We start from the raw sequence: 23,700 nt of genomic DNA on the forward strand, positions 1-23,700 counted from the left end.
TACTTTTGTATAGCAGATCAAACCCTGCCATTAGTTGGTATAAACACTGACCTTAACAGCTTTACATAACCAAGGACTTACAAGGACTCCTTGTAACTACCCTATCGACTGTTTTTGAACTCCAATAGCAGTAAAATCTAAGGTCTTATTTAGCTGATGCACACAATATGTAGGTAATAATTTTTTTTTTTTTTTTTTTTTTTTGTTACAGAAATCTAATCTTCTTTATGTGGAATTGAAGGGTAAGGTGTGATTTTCCCCTGCAGGTAGTCAGTTTACTTCTGTGGAAGCTTCACAGTTCAACTTGCAGCCATTTTGAGAAGTGAGTGGAATGTAAGTTGTAAGAAAACAAATAAATAAATAAAGATTATCACAATGATTGAGGTGCTCCTTAAATTAACTCCTAAAATAGATGCACAGAGAAAATAGGGCTGGGACAGGGAGGTTCCCCACTGTTGCCTTGGCAACAGGAACTCAGCCCATCCAGCTGAGATTGCTTGCTCAGCCAATCAGAAACAGGGCCTTGGATAATTTATGGTGTCCTGTAAGGTGTGTGTGTGTGTGTGTGTGTCTCTGTGGGATTCTCTCTCGCTCTGTGCATATGTATGTGTTTGCATGAATTTAAAAAAGACAAGCTTATAGCTCATCTCTAGCTACAGGTTGATGGTTTAATGTGGTGGCATCTCACGTTGAGTTGTTTCAACATTGCAGTGATCTGAAAGAAAATATATTATTTGTAATGCGGGTCTGTTTTAGTACTCAGACTCTGATTTCCCTAACAGGCAGGTTTTACCGATGCCAACAGCTCTTACATCTTCTTTGATTTATCCCTGTGTGCACTTCCCTTTGGTTTTGGAAAGTGCCTGGGGTGTCCCATCCTCATTAATAAATGTTCCCACTGAAACAGTTATGGCACAGAAAAAAAACAACTGGTACTGATGTGTCAGATTGTGTGCCACATTTATCAAGTCCCTGTCCTCGAAAGACAATTACATGGGTTGTCTTCCATCTATAAAGAGACTTATGACATTCATTATATGGATGTCAGCGGCTTCCTGCATGTCGGGTTTGGGTGAATCGTAGGGATGCTCTCTCCTTTGCATAACTTGTTTAATAATGTAACACTATATGGAAGGATGTATAAAAGCTTTCCACTTACTGACATGCAGTTTATATCCTGAAACAGCTCTGAAAGACGGGCTCACAAGCTTAGCGTTCACTTGCTGAGACAGACATCAGACGTGGACTTGTGATCCCCCCACTGTACAATGGCATGTTGAACTGTGGAGACATGTCCTTTTATCCTGCTCTGCTCTCCCTCTTCTTTTTCCAGTTGGTATCCCTGGGGCGTCTGCTCGAAGAGGTCATTCAGTTCATCGCATCCTGCAGGAGCTAAATGTGCTCTCTGATGCTATTTTCCTCCTATTCTTCTGACATGTTTTATGTTCTAGACTTCTTCACATATATATATATATATATCTGTATATTTCTCATGAGCTGCAAATATTTTATTCATTTGCATTAGGAGAAAGAGTGTTGGCTCAGCACTGCTGCCTTGCAGCATGATCCAGTGCTGACACCATTACTGCATGGTAATATTATTATTATTGGGTTGTGCCACCGGTGCTGAGTTGTGGCTGCCTGCTGCTTCTCAAAAGCTAGGATGAAATGCACCGAATATCATAGCAATCAATCCACTATCTGTCAAGCCAGATCACTAAAATGTTAATCTGTTGGCTGTGCAAGATGAAATCGGGGATCACTAAAGTCCCTGTGACATCGTTTGAATGTGCAAAGTTTCCTAACAATCCATCCAATTGTTATTAAAATATATAAGTTATCATGTCATGTCATTGTCATGTCACTAGTATGGTTAAAACAATCAGTTTCCATACATCGATTACAACCTGCAAAGTCAGGCGGATAGCTTCACTCACTGAGGAGAGTACAATCAAAAACAGAAAACTGTATCTCTCTGAGGGAGCATAAATCCATCATCTATCCTGTCCAGCTCTCAGGGGGGAACCTTGTCACCAAGGAGGCTAAAATAAATGACTGACATCCTGGGCCACATTGTCACTTAGCCAGTTCCCTGTGTGCGCAGGACATTAACTTGGCAGCCAGTTTTCTTTTCCCTGTCATCGTGAAAGAGGAGTGAGTAGTTCAGGAATGATTAAGAACACTATATGCACTATTATATTGATGATTTCTATGACGTGCACAATTTGGGTTTAGGTGAGCTCACTAATTAGTAGCTGTACAGAGAAAAAAACTGTGGTTCAGCCAACTGCAGCAACTAGCATTTAGCTCAAAGCACCACTGTACAGCAAAGACAGAGAGATTTGCACTTGTGAAATCTTAGTTTATGATTCTGTGCAACAAATCAGGCTCAGCAGAGGAAGCTATTTTTAAAAAGCAATAAAGCATTTTTCAATATTGCTGTCTGAATATAACAATATACTATGTGAAATAATACATCGGGTTAAAGATGCGTAATAACATAACTGTGCTCTATAAATAGACTTAAAAAGACCAGGACACAAATCCTTATTTTTCACAAGAGATTTTAATGTGGTTGTTTTGAGTGTTTGTTATTTAGTAGTGGTTCCTCTTACATCAGATTCGCCGTATGGATAGAGGAAATATTGCACACAAACATCAGAAAGCACTAAGGAATACTTCCGCTTGAAACTAATTTCTATAGGTTACATATGAGTTTAGGGAAAGGGCAGAGAGGATGCAAGATCACAAGACAAATATACCACACAGCTGCAGACAAACATTATTAAAGTTCTCCCAAGAGAAAGACAAGGAGAAAAGGCAGAGATAAATAGAAAGAGAGAGATAGAGAAGTAGAGGAAGTGTAGAGAAAAAGACAGAGAAAAGAGACATGTCAGTCCAGATTCTGTAGATCTGTTGTTGGTTGTGGGGTTGGTTTGAGGTTCCCCTGCAGGAAAACTGGTCTATAGTGATATCGTGAACACCTGACGTTACTTCAGAATTATCTGGTGAGCTTGGTGAGTTCATTTAAGGGTCCAAAGTAGTAAAGTCTGTAATCATTGAGTTATGGGTCTGTCTCTAGAAACTGTTGTTCTGTGGCCTCTGTACTGTTAGTTTATTATGCGTCATGTTTGTGTTTAAAGTGTCTCCTTTTTTACTTTCATATGAAACACACGAGTCACTCACTCTCACCTCTGTGTGCTGCCTCCCCCATCACTACGCCTCTACTGGAAGCCGTTACCATTTTATCCTGAAGCATGAGTAACACTTTTGTCATAAGATATTTTCCGCCTTCCAAAACGCTCACATCATCCTGAAAAGCTACACCGTGCTGCACCCAAAATCAAGTCATCTATTGATACAGTGCTGTTGGAAATCACCAGAGTTACTGTACAATGTCATGGCGCAACTTGCAAAAGTCACAAAATGCTCCTTTATTTAGCCTACACATCCCTGTTGTCCTTAATGCAAGTCTGAGTAAAATCCAAATTTAAAGAAAGAGAAAAAATCCTAATGTATCATAACTCATGCACATCTTCCAACCACTCCATCGCTCACAAACCTATTTATAATTATAGTACAACGCTTTAGAAAAACAAGACATTTTAAGGTTTATGAAAATATCCTGCCTCACCAGCTTTACAAGGGGAAAAGTCTAGCTCCCCCCATAGCGCAATGACTACATAAAAAACAAGTATTAGAAACAAGATCTGATTTTCTCTCTTGTAAATAACTTAAAGTCTGTAAATAAAACAGACGATCTGAAATAAAAGGACTCCTCTACAAAGCGACTGAATGATTTTACAGACGTAACCAAAGCAAAGGAGAACATTCTGAGGCAACATTCTGCTGCACAATTTAAAAAGGCTATCTGGACATTCTAGCACAATAAATTAAATTTAACATAATAAATTAATATTCATACATCAGCAGCAACATAAACCGGACCAGAAATACCACAAACATCCATTTTAAATCAAACAAAGCCCAGTCGCCTTAAAAACATAAGGAACAGTTTCACAAAGGTAGGGGCACTTTGCTTCACCTGTGATGAATATGAAGTCAGACATCATATTAATGCTAATCAGTGTTGAATATCCATTCAAGTTAATTTCTATTTAGTGTCATTCAGCTATATAATCACTTAACAGTCCTTTTTCCTTCTGCTAGTTACACCAGTTCTTATACATTCACTTTCACTCCCTAAGGCAAATAACAAAAAACATCTTCTTTTGTCCTTTGGTGTGAATAACAACCATTATTTGTGAATCACATGTAGGGAGGTTTCTGTTCCTTGACAGCAGTTAAACTGATTAAAAAGCATGTCATGTATTTTTATTTTGGGTATGCAGAAGAATTTCTAATTTCTAATTTCTGATTTCCTCCCAGTAATCCATTTAATCTTAGTTAAGAATATGTTACTTTATAATGAAAACATTGTCCTTTGCATGGAGCCCCTCAAAGCTACTTTGTAATAGTGTAAGTCCTCATTAGATTTTTCAGGGTTAAGTACACAATAAGTATATTTTTATCATATAAGTATTTAAAGTGTCTGCTTAGGTTTTATGCAGCATGAATTTGTTTTATTCCCCAAATAACAATTCTTCATCAGAATCATCAGTGACTAGGCCTCCTCATCTCTTGCTGAACGGGCCTACATCTCAATCTTACAAGCTGGGAAGGACTCATCCTGCATGACAACAGTGCTGCTGCTGGCCAGGACCATGATGTTGAGCTCTTGTTGCTTGTCGTGGGTCTCCTGGTACCACTCCCTCATCACCTCAGTGTCGTGGGTTGGGATCAGCGTGACCTGACACCAGAGAGGAGGGAAGTTTCCATGTTCAAGCATTCAGAGAATTCAAGTGGCTCATTTCTGAGGACTAGAATTTCAAGTTGTGTCTCTTCATCCCTTTTTGTATTTAGAGTGCTGTAGTATTATTCAGAGGGTTTTAAAAGATGAATAAAAATATGTAAAGTTGTTTACATTAGTCTTTTAAATCGACGGCAGGGAAATTATCTGAGGCGGGCTTTATCTGATTTATTTGTTTTCATTTACCCTTGTATACAGCATTCTAATCTAAATGCAAATGTGATAAAAACATCACATTGACTGAAGAGCAAGCCAAATTCAATTATAAATCACTGCAAATTTTCATAACTAATAAATCTATTGAATATAATCTTTATACATGCAAACCCTTCTGGCAACCTGAAATTGGAATTTAAGTTTAAAACTGTAACTTTACTATCTTCATAAATCAAAACAAAATTAAACAAATAATATTGGTACCCAAAGATGCACAATTCCTATGGTACATATGCTTACTTTTACAGTGTCAGAGTATTATATATAATTGTCATATTGATACTTGAAACTTACCTGCATATTGTTGCCCCACTGGGACTTTCCTTCCAGCAGAGCATCAAGGACAGCCCTGCTGGGCTCCTGAGCTGTCAGATCATTGCCACTGACCACATAGTAAGAGGAACGCACCCGCTTAAAGAACTCAGCATCCACATTCTTGGCACTGCAGTGATTGGGGATGTAAACCAAATCCATGTACATGGGGGGACAGTTGGGTAGAGATGCCCCACCTGATACCTTTCCACTACCAGTACCTGGAAGAGTCAAAAATACATGTTTCCCTTTGATAACCTCTCAAAGACTATAAGCAAACTGTATGAAGTAGTAAGATTATATAGTACTCACCTGATGTGGTATTTTTTACACCTTTGGATGCAGAGGTATTGGTTGCATTTTTGGCATCTTTCCCCTCTCCAACAGTTTTCTTTGGAGATGAAGTCTTTGAGTCCTTCACTTTCGATAGAGCACTCTTCCTTGCTGGTGAGGAAGACTTTTTCAAAAGTTTTTTCTTCTTGGCCTTTTCTCCTTCTTCTGTATTTGCATTGTGGAGGTTTTCTTCAGCCTTGAGGGCCTCCGGGTCCACCATGCAGACATCATGGTGGCCTGAAGATGGAGCAGAGTCCCTGAGTGTCACTGGTGGAGGATCAGCATGCCTGTACGTCAGGGTTCTGTCAGTAGGTAGAGTCTCAGAGTCGTCTTCGGAGTCAATGTTAGCATCTGCTGTAATGGAGGGGCACTCTTCTGTTCCCGGTGGAACATCTGAATCTGTCTGGGAGGGGACAGATTCACTGATTGATGTGGGTGGGGTCTCCTCACATTGCTTGGCAGAAAGCTTACCTCCTGGGGGTGGGGGACCACCTCCTGACTTGGCCAGAGGCTTCTCCTCATTCAAGGCATTCTCTTCACTTGTGAAGTACTCCAGAGGGTTAGGGTTGATGAAGGATGGAGACAGTTCTGTCTTGGGGTGACGGTATTCGCATGAAGTCACTAGGCAGAGGTCGACATCATTCTTAGATGGAGCAGAGGGGCTCTTCTTAATGGAGTCTGGGTCTCTGGAGCCACATGCAGAACTGTGACTGCCTGGATCAGAGGATATAGGTAAATATGATGGAAAGGGAACTCTGGGGCTCACAAGTGTAGGATCCTCACATTTGAAGGGATTAGTCTCTTTTGCCGGGGAAAAGGTGTCTTCTTTTGCAAAGGTAAAAGATGATGATGGGGAAGTCACTTTGGGAGGTGAGGGTGACTTGTCATATTTCTGCTGTGTGTCAGAAATGCTCTCCACAGACGGTGAAATGGGGCTGGTACTGTCTTTAGCCGGTGGACTTCCTAGCCCTGGGAATGGCTCACTGGAATGGGGAGAGTGGGTGAGAGATGATGCCTTTGGGGTAACTGGAGACCTTTCTGTATCCTCAGCAACAGCATGTGGCATATCTGTCATTTGACATGGAGTTGTAACAGAGGGAGTGGACTGAGATGCATCCGATGGGGTTGCAGAAGTGGCAAGGACTGAATCGCTCTCTTCAAACAGAAAAGGCTTTTCCATGATAGAGTTGTGCTCTTCAGATGGTCTTCCATCCGTTCCACCTGAGGGGCTGTAGTCGACCTCAGTTGGGCCATTCTCTGTAGCACGTGAGCTGCTTCCCACTGATGGGTGCTCTGGGGATTGCTTACTAAAGTCCAGGGCAAAGGAGTGATCAGGGGATTCCTGGCCAAACTCTATTGACATGGTGGAGTGCTCTGGAGATTTTGTGTCCTGCAGCTGTGTTCTGCTTTTCATCTTTGGTGAAATGTCTGGGGAAATAGACATAGGCCTCGGACTATCTTCCTTTGATGGAGATCCCTCAGCCTCGTGGAAGGTGGTTGGTGTCTGAACAACGGAGACAGATAAAGAGTCATCCACTTCTGTTGAGTGAGGAGAGCCTACCTCAGCATGAAGGGAAGGCGAATCAGTGGTGGGTTCTGGCAAGGAGCTGGTGGCCAGGGAGGTGGTGGATGCTGAAGCTAAATGAGAAAATGTATCTTCAGCGACTACTTCCTCCAGAGGGGTTCCTGACTTGTCTGATGTGGTACCCTCTGAAATGGACATTTTACTTTCTTCTTTGAAAGCTGTGAAGGGATTAGTGTCTGATTCGCTTTTGGTCACTGGTGCTGAGGACAATACAGAATGGCTGTTTTCTTCAGTTCTCTTATGATCTATGTCAGAGGGTGACCTTTCCATCTTTGCTGTGGAATCAGGCTCAGTCGGAGATGGGCTTTTTGGAGAGAAGATTGCTCTCTCTACAGGGGAAGAACTGTTTGGTTCTGTGTCATACGGCTCTGGGGTAACTCTACTGGAGGAATCCTCTTTATCACTTGTGACCTCCACAATTATAGGACCCTGTGTTTTGTCTTCTAACACAGGTGGTAGAGCTCCTGCTTTTTCATCTACCGGTGACTGATAGTAAGGTGTGTGACCAGAGGACTGAGGCGAGTTAGCTCCTTCCAGTGTCTTGTCATCTGGGCTGACGGAGGATTCGGCTGTTGCTCTAGTGCATCCGGCCAGTGTGGTGGACAGTTCTATTGGAGCGGCAAATATTGATGGCGAATCAAGTTTGTCTTTGCGGTCTACTGAGGGAGAACGTACAAGAGGTGATGTTGTAGTAATAGTTGAACTGAGCATAGCTGAGTCTGTGTCATATTTCTCACTTGACTCTTGAGCTGTGGCAAATCCTTTATCTTTCCCTACAGAGGGAAACTCCTTGCAGACTTTATCCTCTTCGAGTGATGAAGGGGGAGATATTGTGGAAGCGGAGTGGTTGTAGTCATGGCCTTCTGTGGCATCACTCTGAGAGTGATCTGACCCTGGGATATCCTGAAGTGGGGATAGTTTCTTCCTGTCAAACTCTCCAGATGCTGATGTCCCAAACCTGCCAACATCCTGTGAAGGAGAGTCATTCTCATCATTGGTGGTTTCATCACTCATGATGTCCCTTGGGGTCAACATCTCATCCATGGGAGTAGGCACACTGGAAATTTCAATGGTGGACTGAGTGTGGCCAGAGGTGACAGTGTAATCCTCATGGAGTTCATCTCTGTTCTCATCATCTGAAGCTGTTGAGCTCTCAAAGCCAACTGGAAGCATCTCATCGTGGATAGACGCAGCCGGAGAAACAGGTGAGGACACTTTGGGTGAGGCTGATAAAGACAGCTTATGTTTCTCTGTTTCTCTCTCACTTATATGCTGTCTCTCTACATTTTTATTAGTCACATCATCGTTGTCTTCGACAGCAACTTCATTTCTGTCATGGCGTTCATCTTCACTGGGAGTAAGCTTATCTTTATCTGATTCCACTCTCGGTGGTTCATGAACTTCTTCTGTCTCTCCTTTTTCTTCATAGTCCCCTCCCTCTGAGGTCTCCTCCATTACAGTGCCTTCATCTTCAAACTTCTCGCTGACACTGCCATTGAGTTTTCCCTTAAGAACTTGTTCATCTGGAGTCTCTCCACTGTCTCCTTCGGCCTCTGTTGTGGTTATTCCCTCATCCACAGACTCCAGTGCTTCGGGTGACTCTTTGGTTTGTATTATTTCTTCACTGTGGACCCTCACAGCCTCTGCTTCCTTGTTTTGTTGCACAGTTGCATCATCCTCCACCAACTCTTCAGCTTTGAGCTCCTCAAAGTCTTTAGTGAGGTCCTCTGGTGACGACATCAGAGCTCTTTCTGCATCTGGATCCTCTGCAGCAGCAGCAGCTATGCTAGCCTCAGGTTTGCCACTATTCACCTTTGTCTCCTTCTTTGTTACCTTTGCTTTTCCTGTCTCTTTTAACTTTGCCGGGATTCCCGCATCTTTCTTTGATGCACTGTCTTTTTTCAAGGGCTTGGGTTTTGGTGATAGAGTCTTTTCTTCACCAGAAGTCTTTTTAATGTCCTTAGAGGACCGTTTGACATCTTTCTTTTGCTCTTTCTTTTCTTCCTTCTTCTCTTTCATAGGTGAGTCTCTTCTGATATCCTTTTTCACAACTTTCTTTGCCTCCTCTTTCTTTACTTTTTCATCTTTTTTACCATCTTGTTTGGGTGTATCATCCTTCTTTGAAACTTCTTTTTTAACCTCTTTTTTCTTTTCCACAGACACTTTGGCCTCCTTTTTCACAGTCTTGGGTTTTATTTCAGACTTCTTTTTTTCTGGAGTTTCATTTTGGGCTGTTTGCTCTGCCTTTGCTTTTGATTCTTTCTCAGATGCCTTTGCCTTTTCCTTTTTCAGTGGGACCTTATCTTTTTTCTCTGTCTTCTGTGTTTTTTCCGGAGATGATTCTGCATCTGCCTTTGCCTTTTCTTGTGCTTCCTCCTTTGAATCCTTTCTGATGCTTTTGATTGGTGATGGCTTTGGGGTAGACTTTAGACTCTCTTTGCTGTCTGTTCTGTGTTTCATCTTAGCTTGTTTTAATGTTGGTGTTGACGGCATGGTAGAGGACATTGCTTTTTGAGTGACAACTGGCTGCTTCAGGAAGTCCAGGTGCTTTAGTTTTTCTAAACCTTCAAAGATGTGATGCTGGGTGGCATTTCCAGGAAAGAGAACACGCACAACCTTATCTGAGGGATTTGCAGGGTGCCACACAATGAGTGAAGAGACTGAAGTCAAGTAAGAGACGGGGAATTCAGATTCTTTTCCGTTTGGCAGCAGAATGGAAGCAGTATCTTTTTCACTGCCTGTCCACTGCTTCATGAAGTACTGCATCTCTTTGCTGTTCTTTGAAGGATTAAGCACATACATCTCAAGCTTCCCAACACCCATTTTCTGAAAAAGAATGATTGGCTCTATAGTGTTCCCAACTGGCCTTTGCAAAGGCTCTATTCTCAAATTTAGCTTGGTGAGTAACTGCTGAGTGACCGCTGCTTCGTCAACATTCCTCCGCACTCTGTAATTAGGTTCAGGGTTGTCCAGGTTTTCAGGAAGATTAACAAACACAACACCAATATCTGGCGAAATCATGTTCTTCACCCAGTCACTATTGGCTGTCGAACCCTGTGACTGTTCTTCCTCGAGCTCTGCAACCTTCCTCTGCAGCATGCTATTTATGCCTGGCAGGTTATCATTACTAATGTGAGTCAGGAGGATGGAGTCCACCCTGTCCAAATGTCTCACCAGCTTCCAGAAGCATGACTTTCTGTCCGAGCCACCATTAATGAGCATATTGAAGCCATTGACGGCGAAGAGCGCAGAGTCACCACAGCCAGCAGGGAAGATGTAACAGCATGGTTTGGAGAGTTTGAGGAATCCACCTGAAGTCGGTGGCTCTAACATGTCAAAAGGAGATGGGATCTCTACTGATTCTGACAAGTATTCTGTGAACTCTGAGAGGCCCTCCATTTCAGGGAGAATGAGAGTGGAGTTTATTTTCATGTTAATGAAGTCCTGCAGGTTGTGTTTGTCCAAATTGGAGTTTTTCCAGTCGCCTTGTTCAGGGCAGGAAAGTGTAAGGTTGGCTTTATTTGCTGGATGAATGGTGCTGAGCAATTCACCAATCTGTACATGAGAAAAATTAAGTTACTTTACTCACTAACGTTTTTAACACTCTACAGTCACTAATGAAATGAATGTATTTTATTATGTGTATATATATACATACCTAAAATCTACATTTTTCCTATCATATCCTAAAAGACCATAAACCTTTTATTAAAGGTGTGGTAAAAGATTCAGGAGAAGGACAGTTGCTTGTTGTGTCTCACCTCTTGGTCAGTAAATATGTCGATGAAGTTTAAGAAAGAGAAAGACCCAGACTGAAGAATCAGCTCCCCGGTGTTTTCAGAGCATTGTCCCGAGAGAACCAGAAGCTTGTGTCTGGCAGTGTCTGAGATCATCAAACGAACCTGCAAATGAAAAGAAATAAAAGATAGGGACAATTAGCTAAAGAAACACTGACAAAAGCATGCACGGCTCTTGAAAATAAAAAAGAAGAAAGAAGCCATTCATTTAGAGAACCCTACAAAATAATAATATTGCTGGCTACAGAGCCTTGCTTTTGCAGAAATCAGCTTAATGATTTGGTTTCAAATCACTCAAATCCATTAGCTAATTAGCTGACATGCTCTCTTGCCGTTCAGCTAAGTTGCCTTTCATCCTTCTATCTCTTGCTTCTCCCCATTTGTTGGTCTTTTCTTCTACTTCAGCAACATCAGCTGTTATGGGCGGCTGGCCAGGTCAATCCTGCTGTGCTGTGAGATATTATTAATGCACAGTTTGACAGCAGACATGGCCAGGGGGTGGAGGCAGCACTGAAAAGGAGCAGTGACACAAGAGTAAACCCCGTCTCATCTATGCTCCCAGCCCTCCCCAATGTCTTTCTTCCCATCTAAACGCTGCAAAAGCTTACTGCAATAACACACAACAAGAAATTGTACTTGTTATTCCATAATGCACTGTTCTTCTCCCTTGAGCCTCTAATTTATCCTTCTTAATGAACTGGAATTTTAAATATGAAATTACAGAAAGAAAAAGGAAGAGGTTTTAATAATGTAACGACAATAATTACAGCTCATTTTACCTCAGTGCTGACTGCCTCATCTGAAGGGTTGATAAGGACCACCGTCTCCAGGACATTACTTTTATGGTGGAGAATTCTCTGCCCTGCAAAACAAAAGAGAAATTATTTATTATTTATATAATTAATTATTATTTCATAGTCACATGCTTTCATCATATCAAGAAATCAGATTGTTTTAAATTTATACCTGATGTTATGTTGCTGCTTTGGTGCCAACACACTGTGTCACAACAAATTAAATGTGCATATTAGAGATGTGCAATCAGTCAGGATTTGCTGCTGTACTTCAGTACAGGGAAAATCAGAAATTACCACTTTTCACATCTATGGTAAAAATGTAAGACTCAATTAAACACTTGCACTAACGAACCTCCACTCTGCTGGTTCTTACATGAGGCAGGACTCGGCAAATTTACCAAGTAATTCATTAAATACAGTCGATTTGGCAGTTCTAATATGGCAGTGTAAATGTTAACGGTCTCTGCAGACTAAAGCTCTCCATCTCTAAGATGGATGAAACCTCTAGAGAGAAGTGGAACACACCCCTCATACCCTGAATCTCAGTCCTCGGCTTTAAAACCTGTTTCCATATGAGATCATTCCTCCATCATCCTTTGTGGCAAGACACCTTCTTGCTTGACTCTGTGGTGCTGCATTTTGGGTGATGATAATATCACAGCAACATTTTTATGAAATCTTATTCATCGACAACTGAAACCGTTTTTGGACACTCGGGAGCAGCACAACAAGCTGTGAACACGATGGTATCATATTATGATAAAGATGTTTGGCACACACAGTGGTTTATTTACACATCCAGTAGATGCAGAGCAACATTAGCATTCATTTAGAGTCACACCTCTGGCCATTGATTCGTTTTTAATAGAATGTATTGATTAGCCAGCACATTACGGTTTTCTAGAGGTAAAGATGATGTCTTCAGATGCCTTGTTGTGACCAACCAACAGTCTAAAGCTGAAGATATTCAATCCAGTATCATAGAAAAAGAAGAAAACCAGCAAATATTTATATTTCACGACCTGGAAGAGGCAGCTGGTGGCTTTCTGGTGATCGACTAATCAACTGATCAACTGACCGTTTTCAGCTCTAAGTGCCTTTTGTGATGACAAACAATATGGACAAGATAAAATCATTGTTTGCTCTCTGATGGCGACTGAAAATGGCCCCATTAGGGAGCTTTTCCATCAGTACCGTTTTCCTTTTGTAAGTCAGAGCTGTTAGGCAGAAAATTAACCAGTGGGGCGTGACAGGCTCATAATCAATCATCCTAGATTTTGGATGATTGATTATGATAATGACTTTGATCCCAATGCATGTGTGTATTAGTTATCCTCTATCCTCTGGTCCAGCTGACATAAGGAAGGGGTATCATTATTCACCACAATACATCAGGCTTCACTCACTCAACCCTTCCCTCTAATTCTCCTTGTTATTTAAGTTCTTTTTATATCAGTGAATTCCCTGACAAAAGGCTGTTTTTATTTTGTTATTTTTCATTGATTCCCACTTTTAATACAAAAAAGGAAATAGCTCATTAACCTTCTGAGATTAAGACAATTAGGAAAAGGTTAGGGGGGAGGGGGTTCAGAGGGCAGTGAGGTGTTGCTTGGGTATAAGATATAAAGACAGAAAAGCAGTCACTTGAGACAGAGTCAGTGTCCTCGTCTCCAGAGACACGACACTGCAGGAGCTGCTCTGGCTGCTGGGATGACTCCTCCATACATATTTCATACAGTAGATTCTCATTCAGGAGCACACAGCCATTAACTCTGCCACTTCATCCCAAAGGGCCGTCACTCCATATGGACAAACTCCATCATTCACTGCAGTTAATAGTGAAGAGGCTCCTATACGGTACGTGATTACTAGCCTCTGATATTCAGTGAAGGTAGGAATAATGACTCTTGGTTTGGTTATTTCAACACGTCAACATGACACTCCATTTGTTTGACGGAGTTAGTCGTCTGGAGGGAAAATATTGAAAATGTGACTGTGATTTTGAGCTTTCATTTTAACTCAGTAGCATAATAATTCCTTAAATCTTTCTTCTTTTTTTTTTTACTTTTTTACTGTTTTTTGGCAAATTTTGCATCAAAATATCAACATATTTATTCAAATATGGTTAAAACCAATAAACTGTAGTGACTAATTCACATAAATGAACAAACCACATATACAAACACAAGGCGAGGATGCAAACTCCAAACATCAAGCAGACATTTTTGTTTTTAGTGACACATCTGTGAAATTTTGTCCAGATATTTGTGATTTCCAGTGGATGAAGCCATCCTCTCAGAAGTCCTAAACAACAAGAGGTTGTCTATAAGAACAAGTGACCGATGGAGTGGTTTTAAAAGGTCTGTGAAATAAGAAAACAAATAAAAGTGGAGGTCTATCATTAATCTTGTTCGTATACTGTTCATTTCATTTCTGTGGTCATGATGTGATAAAAAAACATTTTTGGTTTGTTTTTTCTTTGTCTCTTGGTTGGTTATGCCCTGTTTATACCCCTTTTCAAACACAAAATGGAGTAGTATGAACATGTTAGGCACCAGTGAAGAACAAGGCATCCATCACCAACACCCTGCCAAATTGCCTTGAGTCTGCACTAACTCGTCAAAAGAAATGACAGATTGTGCACCGGAGCTTGATCGGTTCTGACAATTACCTCGATCGATACAAAAATCCTTAACACCCAGCGTGTCTCTGCCTCAGCGGGAGGCGAGGTAATGTGACATGCATCACTGAGCATTCTCCTTCTGGCCGAATAGAAAGTGCAAGACTGGCGTAGCCTGTCTGCCACAGACTGAACCAGACAGGGGAACATCAATGTGGATGGCACCATACCAAAAATAGACCAGTGGAACAGCGAAATTCAGTGCCTCCTTCCTTTTGCATCAGAAAAGACCTTGCATGTGAGGAACACAATTTTATCCCCATCAAATGGATGCCCTCTACGTATCAGCATCTTTCTCCTTACTGCTATTTCCTTTTCTACCGCAACAGAACAATTGATCAGCAGCAAAGATGAGGTCCCCCTGAGCACAGTTTTTAATGTTACTTGTTACCGTGTCCTCGCACAGTTGGATTAAAAAGGGACGCAGTGTAAGTAACTTGTCACGGAGGTAATGACGCTGCTGTCAAGACAGCTGACTCACAGAATCCCCCGTGTCGTAGTGCTGATGCCTCTCAATAACATTCAGTTTTAAGCTTCTTTATGGCCATAGCCTGTCAACACAAATGACAAACTGGTGGACAGAAGGAAATAGTTATAAAATAATCACGACTTCCATTTCTCCCTTATTCTTCCAGCTACAAAGATGAAGCGTAATGTGACATGACAGATGCAGGACCGGTCAATGTGCCATCAATCTGCCGTAGAACAAATCTTTAATGGACATCAACAGGATCGTATTTGTGGAAAATGATGATCTTTGTCTCTGACAAAGTCATTAATGAAAGTCAACACAATTCTTCATTAGTATTGATTGCTGCATGGATTTGCGGTTTAGAGAACCTTTTAACTCTTCAGCTGATGTTTCAAGGTTTCAGTGCTGCACCGAAAGCAGAATGCTGGGAAATCTATAACCAGAAGTATCATATTTCAATCAGACAGACTCCGGGGGTCTCCGGTCTTGCCCCCTTTTTTCCCAAGTCCTCCTCCCTGTGGGGTCCAGGCTTCCTGTGCACTAACGCAGCGTGATGGATGGCATGTCATCTATCGGGCAGACAGATAATTACATTCGTCCTCCTCCGCCCGATACCACCTGCTTGTTTGTGTTTTCCTGTAAGCGCTGAGCTCTAAAAGTAAACATAAAAGACTCATCTAAAGATATTTCATTGATTTTTCCACAATGGATGTTGAAATTATAGCTTGAATGAAGTCAGCAGCTCACCTTCCTAATGAATTCTCTTTGTCCTGAAAAACGTATTTATTGTTTGATCGATGTTTTGTGGAAATTCAGATTTGAAGAATTTGCTCAACATTTTGGGAAATACACTTACTGGCTTTGTTGGCGAGAGCTGGATGAGAAGATTGATACCAACCTTTTATATCTTTGCAGTTAATATAAGGTTACATCAAGCAGCTGGTTAGCTTAGCTTAGCATAAATATTGAAAACAGCTTCCCTGGCTAACAAGTGAACATGTATTGAGCTTCTTAACCAACTCTTGGAGAAGAAAGCCAGTAAGTGCATTTCCCACACGTCAAAGTATTGTTTTGAAGCAGTTTACTTTGTCATTCACAGCGATACACGTATATGACAGAAATAAATCATAATTTTATGGAGGAGAGCTGTCCTTATTTAACATAAAACCACTGTCAATGTCTAAATATTGTGGTTTTCTCGGAAGCGCTTCATAAATTAATTCAGTTTTGAGAAACAGACTTGGCAAACAGCCTGAGGCACAGAATATAAGTGAACAATATTATTTCCGTTGTACTGCTTATACAGTATTAACTCCCAAAGTCGTGGCTTCATTCATACTGCATTTCTGTGTGTGTGCTGCAGCTTTTTAACCACTCACATCTATCTTCACTCTATTCTTTCCTCCTAACCTGGTAGCCCGTGTTCCCCTCATTCCCCTCCTCCCTCCCTTGTGCCCTTGTTTGCTTTTCCTCTTTCTTTTCCCCTCACCCTCTCTGTTCTGCAGGTCCTCTCCGTTCCCCTCCCATCTTTATTTTCATGGACAGACACTTGCCACCGGGGATTCTGCACTGCTAATTACTCCCAAATCAACTGTGCATCTAGTACTGGGTTGCAAGGCAACAGCACACATGGAGGAAGAATGAGAGAAGAATGGAGGATGGGAAAAAATGGTAAAAACATGGTGAGATGAAAGCGAGTGGGGATTTGGAGCATTTTGGAGTGCTTATCATAGATAAATCACCATGTTTCTCTCCCTCTCAGTCTATTGTATTTCACCTCTGTAAGCCTTTCAAGAGATTTGATACAGGAATATTAAAATAGATCACCTGATTTGGTCTGCAGCAGCAGCTGTTGGCACAATCAATCTATCGAGAAGTATGAAGCCCTGCTGGTCATATCCAATATGGAGCAAAGCCAGGCAGAGGCTTTAACTTCTGCTGCCTGTCAAGGCCATACTGCCCACTGACCGACCACATGTCCTGCCATGCTGGATCTGTTCCATCTTTATGGAGCACATCCCTCACCTTGCAAACCATACAGCTATAAAAGTGCCATGCAACAAAATGCTGAGAGGGCGTATCCTGGAGTAATAAAACCCCTCTGCTTGGTGTACTGCAGGTTATGGCAGACTGCGATGTGACAGTGTAAGCCACTGAAAAGTGCAGTGATATACAATTGTATAGCACTTACTCGAGTATTTCCATCTTACTTCATAGTGTTTTATTACTGCACTGTGTTTTTCTGACAGCCGTAGTGGTTACTACTTACGTCATTTTTCAAACAAAAGTAATTCAGCTTTTAAACGTGCAGTGAGTGATTCTGAAGAAAGATATGATTTCAGAAACATGTTAATATATTAATCAGAGCCCTACTGTGGAATTAGCAGTGAAAATGCCTTTCATTTCCAGTTTACCTCGAACATCTGCAGAGAAACGAGCTGAGTGTCTGGAGACAAACAGCTTGAGTTCCTGGTCCAGGTTGCAGTCAATAAGGTTGGTGTCCCACGAGCGGATGCCTGCAAGATAAACAAAGATGAAAAAAAAATCAACAGGAAAACAAAACAAAAAAAGAGTGAAGAGAAGGAAGGACAAGAGTGAAGAAAAACATACGTTGGCTCTGTTGTCTGTAAATTAATCGATGCATACAGCAGATGTTACGATACTTTGGCAACAGGTCCACCAAATGTGCAAAGTCGCACCCATCGTGTCTGATTCATCGATGATTTGCCTACAGTTCATTGGAAAATCTTCGAGTCGACATGTATAGACTTGTTACTGGTTTGGCATGAGAAAAGAAATCTATAATAGGAAATATCTATAGCCTTGTTTCTGTTTCGCCATGGGCCAGACGCACTCCGCTGAGTCATGGTGGTATCATAATTGTGCACAGTAAAGGCCGACTGACGGCCTCTGAAGGGATGACATGAAGTAGGAGTAAAAATAAAAGGACTCTGAAAGAAAGAGAATTTATGACATTGTTTCTTTGAGGTAAACTGAACAGTGGGGAGATTTCACACACAGTATTACTAGTTGAAAGTGGATCACAACAGCAGGCCTAAACTGAGAACAAAGGCAGCCATAAAAACACAAGACTTTAAAATCAAATTAACCTGAGCAACAGTAAAGAAGATGATGAAATGCAGTTTTATTTATCTGTTCACTAAGCTACAGAAGGAGTAGGAATATGGTTTTTGCACATAAACACCCTTACACTGCAGCTCTAAGGGAACTCCAGCTGAGGAGGAAGTCTGTGCGGCAGCACCAAAAGCTCCAGATCAGGGACAAAAGGACCTTGTGTTTCGACTTTCTCAAGGTCAAGAGTAAAGCTGCTTTCCCAAGAACCCACATGATAATCTTTTTAATTAATATTGGAACCTGCGTGAGCCACTCAAAAGTCAAAACTTATTCTCATTTCTAAAAGCCTGTGATGCACCTGATCTGTGCTCGTCACTGTGGTGGATCCTCATTAGAAGCTTTCCTTCGGCCTATATGTGTTTTAACACTCACTTGACTTCACACCCACACAGAAACTGCGCCACATTCTCCTCTCCTCGCTCCTCCCTCACACAAACATACTCTCAGGCCACTACAGCAGCTGGAGCGTTTCTAAAACGCCCTGCTCACTTTGAAGATCGTTCCTTTTGGCTTTCCGTAGGGACCGCAGTGCGGACCGGGCCACGCCCACCAGCCGGCGAGGGATGAGAGAGCTGGATGCGGGATGATGATGATGATGATGGAGAGATGTTCCCACGGGAATATCCACTCGTCAAATCCAAGCCTCAAAACACGAAGCTTCACCAGAGAGAGAAAGCTGCGGGAAAAGCCCGCTGGCTCTTCCCGACTGCAAACTGATGCGTGGGACCCTCCGCTCTGCTGAAACAAAAGCCTGACAGGCCGCTGCAGCCCCGCTGTCTGCAGTCAGAGGCATGCGATATGTTGCATTATTGACGCACATTTAATGCTGAATCATTGCTGTGAGTTTTATTAGACGACCTGGCACACGTGTGCGGATGACAACAACTGGGCCTACTGACATTATGACAGCGAGCAGGGGGGACAAAGCTTTCAAAGTGGGTTCAAAGATGGGACGCATCTTTTGCTGATGTTACAGGGAGGTTCAACATTCCTGTTTGTGAAAGCAGTCACTTCTAGCTCAAACAGTCAGCCGATATTTAAGGCTCAGATGCCGTTAATGACTCCTTAATATGCGTGATTGGCTCAGGCTTAACAGCCATCATGACTTGTTCACATATGAGACGCGCTCCTAAGCTGCGCATCTCTGTCGAAGTTCCCGTGAGGACGTTAAGTTCAGCTCTCGCTGGCCTACACCCACCTCACGAAGCTCCATCTTACCTTTCTCTATGTCCGCAATGGCACATTTCAGGTGATCCTCCGTTGTGATCTCCGCGATAACCACCAGCAGGTAAAACTTGCCGTCGTTGAAGTGCTGCGAGGGGCTGGAGGAGGTCGGGGACGTCCCGGTGTTGCTTTGGCCGCCTAAAGTCTCCATATCTGCAGATTGTACCAGGGTGGCCATCCTCTCCTCCGTCTCTCTCTCTCTCTCTCTCTGTGTCGTATCTCCTGTATGGCAGCCTCCTCCCTTTATTCGCTGCAGAGCAATCGGAGTGGTCTCCAGACATGCAAGTGGAGCCTTGATAGGAGTGGCCCTAGCTTTTTATACCAGCAGACATTGTGTCATATTCGGTAACCGGGGAGAGAAGGGGGCGCCGGGGTTTTTTCGCACACTCACTCCACAGCTGATGTCATCCGCAACGAATCAAACGCCTCCGGAAGTCACCGAGATTTGATGCTTTGTGTTGTACATATTCATCAGTGCTGGACTCGCGTTACTTGTTACTCATTAAATAAATACTCCATTTTACAGCTACAAGTTGGATGTGATGTGTTTTATTTATTTTTAACCAGTGCCAGTTCAAAGTAAAATCCAAATCCAAATAATAATAAAAAAGCTTTAAAGACCTGCAAAATAGAACCTGATTTAAAGGAGTGGTTTCTCCAGGTATTCAGGGGTCTGTGCTGGAGTAGGCTTTGCTGAGGAAATGCTGCATGATCATGCAGATACTTCTGACTTTCTCCCAGAGATTTGAACAAAAGCTGTGAGACCCTGAAAGGCTTTAAGAGGAGGATGAGGAGGGTTATGAGATGCCTGATAATCCCTTTAAAACACTTTTCTGCATCCGTTTTACACGCAGAAACTGATGATGATGATGACAACTCACTACTTTTGCATTAAAATTGTTTCCTGCATAAAGCACTTTGAACTGAATTGTTCAGGGCCCACGAAACTCAGTACTAAACAGCCTGCATTACAAACTGGGGGTCAGACTGATTGTTTCTTTTGATTCATGACAGTGCAGTTCCTTTAAGTGCTCAGTGTTTCTGCTTCACTGCTGTTTGAGACTGATTTTTATTCATTTATTTTAAAAAGGGGGGGTAGGAGGAGTTTTCTGGGGACAAATCTTCCGGAGGTGATGCTCCTGTAAATGTGATCTCAGAGGTTTATTCTCTGTACAACTGAAAGCTCTGGTGCAGTTTAGTCCAATTCTGGGTGATACTGTACTCTATAAACCCTTAGGCGTATGAATAAAGTTTTACTTAATTCACTTTAATATAATAACAATAATTTAGGGGACAGGAGACGAATGGGGATGGCTCCAAAACATTACCACTAATTGACGAGACTGAGGATTATTGCTGATATTGGAATCCTTTGTTTTAGGGACAAGCATTGGGCTGTAAATGCTTTAGTGTTTGGCACCAGATTATTATACATACTTGTCCATATACAAATAAACCTGAAATAAGACATTTTTCTGTTCCAATATGTATTTAATTTAATTTAGATGAAAATACAGAAAATGTAAATACATGATCAGAAGTGGACCAGAGCATTAGATGTTTGTGTCTTTATTCATTCCGCGTGCATCCATGAAATGTCTGGCTTCTAACGCCACCAGTAACCTTCATCATCATGAGAGATAATGACGTCCAATCAGTGTCCATCTTTGATCTCACACAGGTTAGTCCCACACACACACACACACACTAATACGACGTTTCAGAGATTCACTTGAAAAAAAAATCCTCTTTGATTGTGGAAACTTCCAGTTTAACAAAGGCAAGTTTTCATTTAAAAGAAATATGAAATGAGAGAGCGGTTAAAGATGGAAAACTACAAATGGATAGCAAATGAAAAGAACGGAGATCACAGGCTTCCAGTCTGCCATATTTTATTAGAAGGAAAAAAACTGTGCGTCTGTGTGGATGTTAAATGTAGCTGGCAGTGAATAATAGGCTATTCTGTCTGCGATTTAAACATTAAAAGATGCTCAGTTTTCCCGGGAGGATAATCTAAACTAGCAGCTGAAACTTTGCCCTTTGCTTCTGAAGTGCAGCCAACTGCTGCAAGAAGAAACGTCACAAATTTGACGGAGACGACGCAGGACGCAAAGATACAAACACAAAAGGACACACAAACACAAATTCACTCAAACCCACAAAGACTGGATTTCCCTCCGGCAAGCCTCATTGATGTGATTCTGTCTCCTGGATGGGGTCACTGCAGGTGCATTATTGACTTTCAAAAAGGCTATCAGGAACAGGAGTCCACTCAGCAGCTCCTGGATGTGAATATTTCAGGGCCTTTGAGGCCTGGTGTGCTGGGCAAGGCCACGGCAGGTCGAATCAAACACTCATCAGACACTGCTGGGAAGGAAAAAGACATTAAAAATACAATAGACTGCCACAAAAAGTCTCCAAGACGCAGACAAGGATGGGATGAATGTGTGTGTCTTTCAAGGGAAGGATTGACGCATGAGATATTTTTGCATTTGTGTCTGTGTGTGGACGGGCAGGCATCAAAAATGAACATGGAGGGGGTTTTTAATAATTCAAAAAATCTTTAACCCTTGAGGGTCTTACAAAACATCAAATCCTGTGATGCCTCGGGTCACTTATGAAAACAACAAAGTGGTGAGGTACGCTGCATAATGCTCCAGGTGAGCGAGGAGACCAGCGAGGTTCATTCAGCCCAGAAACAAAAGACAACACCCAATAAAGACACACACACACACACACACACACACACACACACGCAACACTTAGGACAAAGTGAATTAAATGTGATTTTACCAAAGTGGGTTATATGCCTGAAATATCATTGATTATTTGTGTGCCTCCAAGTGTTCTGAAAAGGACAGCTAGGATTGAAAATCATCATATTAAAATAAATTTGCAGCCGATGTAACAATGCACCTGCTCCGTCCCAGCTCTCTTTGTTCCCTCTGTTGCTTTGAAAACTCGCACATCAAAGTGCTGTTGGCCACACCTCGTTCAGCTGGCGATCAACCTGTAATGTGACACACCTCCGTTTCAGCGTCTTTCAGTCCGACTGCGGTACTTCAGCGTGAGCAAAGGAAATACGAGGGCACTGCAGTCAGAGTTGCTCCTTTAATTCTGTCTTGTGCTTAACTGGGTAGAGTTTCATTCTAATCCCGCTTGATGTGAGCATGTGAATCGGCGGTGTCCCCCAGGGGTCAGTTTAAGGTCCTCTTTTATTTCCACTAAATTAGAAGAGTTCAATACATGAACCAACAAAAAAAGGTCTTTATTAAGGAATTTCCAGAGTGAACCGACTATAAATCAGTCATCATTATCAGTGGAAGTAAGTGAACTACGTAAACAGTTACAATCAATCTTTGCATTGGACTGAATGAAGTGAAGAGAAACAGCAAAGCCACTTAAAAAAAAAAGAAAACCTGGAAAGCCTATAACAATTTTTTGAACTGGTTTTAATTAAAAATTTTTCCCTCATGGTTTTATTTTTCTCCCCAAAACGTTTGTTCTAACTTCGCTCTACTTATTCTGCCGTATTTTCTTGCTTTCTGTTTGTCTCACCATTATTTAACCCTTTATTTTCCTGTAGTGTTCAAATGAAATTCAAAGTTCTTATTACACAATACTGCATCAAAATACACATTGTGTACCTGATGTACAAGCACAAGATATCTGCAAATCAAATGCATTAAAAGACAATTTTACATACTTTTAAAGCAACATAATAACGTCTGACATGACAGGGTTTATTTTCATGATTTGTTGGCATGGAGACAGCCATCTGCCCTGGTTTGGCATGGGGCCACAATTAAGACCTGATTGCCATGGTGCTGCTCGAGAGAGACCGACAGAGACAGACACAGTTTCTGCCTGAAACATCTTGCTGGCTCCTCCTGTGCAGATGGCTTCCATTGTTTGTGCATATGTGCATAACAGGTATTCATATTTATATTCATTAATCTATTAAATATAATCATTTCAGTCATACACCTTATACTGTAATGGCCATAAATCACCCCATTAGCAGGAAAAGCAGAGGAGTAATTAAAGTCATTTTGTCCCACTAAGTCATGTGGGTGCCAGCATGAATGACACCAACACCCAGCAGTGACGCAGCAAGCAGGCGCCACGTGTGCGACATGTAAAGCTGTTCGCCTTGAGAAGGTCCGACACGCAGTGCACGAGTGGTTAAACCGCCTAAACATCAATTTGTTATTCAGGTGATGGAAATTAAGGCAGGGCTCAGATCAATTACAATTTTATGCTGCCGTACTTACAGTTA

At 41.9% G+C, this 23,700-nt stretch overlaps 1 protein-coding gene across 2 annotated transcripts in view; it reads right to left on the bottom strand.

The window, feature by feature from the left end:
• Positions 1 to 2,561: 2,561 nt before the first annotated feature.
• The window catches only part of map1b (microtubule-associated protein 1B), a 29,227-nt gene continuing 8,088 nt past the window's right edge, over positions 2,562 to 23,700 (bottom strand). The window contains exons 1-7 of one of the 2 annotated variants that reach the window (XM_046374672.1): positions 19,416 to 20,073; positions 17,477 to 17,578; positions 11,893 to 11,975; positions 11,078 to 11,218; positions 5,711 to 10,871; positions 5,381 to 5,619; positions 2,562 to 4,810 (exon numbers count right to left, since the gene is read on the bottom strand). In XM_046374672.1, coding sequence (XP_046230628.1) covers positions 4,655 to 4,810; positions 5,381 to 5,619; positions 5,711 to 10,871; positions 11,078 to 11,218; positions 11,893 to 11,975; positions 17,477 to 17,578; positions 19,416 to 19,599 — 6,066 coding nt within the window. In that variant the 5' untranslated portion in view covers positions 19,600 to 20,073 and the 3' untranslated portion in view covers positions 2,562 to 4,654. Of the gene's footprint in view, positions 4,811 to 5,380; positions 5,620 to 5,710; positions 10,872 to 11,077; positions 11,219 to 11,892; positions 11,976 to 17,476; positions 17,579 to 19,415; positions 20,074 to 23,700 lie in introns of those variants that run through there. The other variant, XM_046374673.1, reaches the window with a different exon arrangement.

The sequence above is a fragment of the Scatophagus argus genome, chromosome 20 (genome assembly GCF_020382885.2).
Source record: "Scatophagus argus isolate fScaArg1 chromosome 20, fScaArg1.pri, whole genome shotgun sequence".
NCBI lineage: Eukaryota > Metazoa > Chordata > Actinopteri > Scatophagidae > Scatophagus > Scatophagus argus.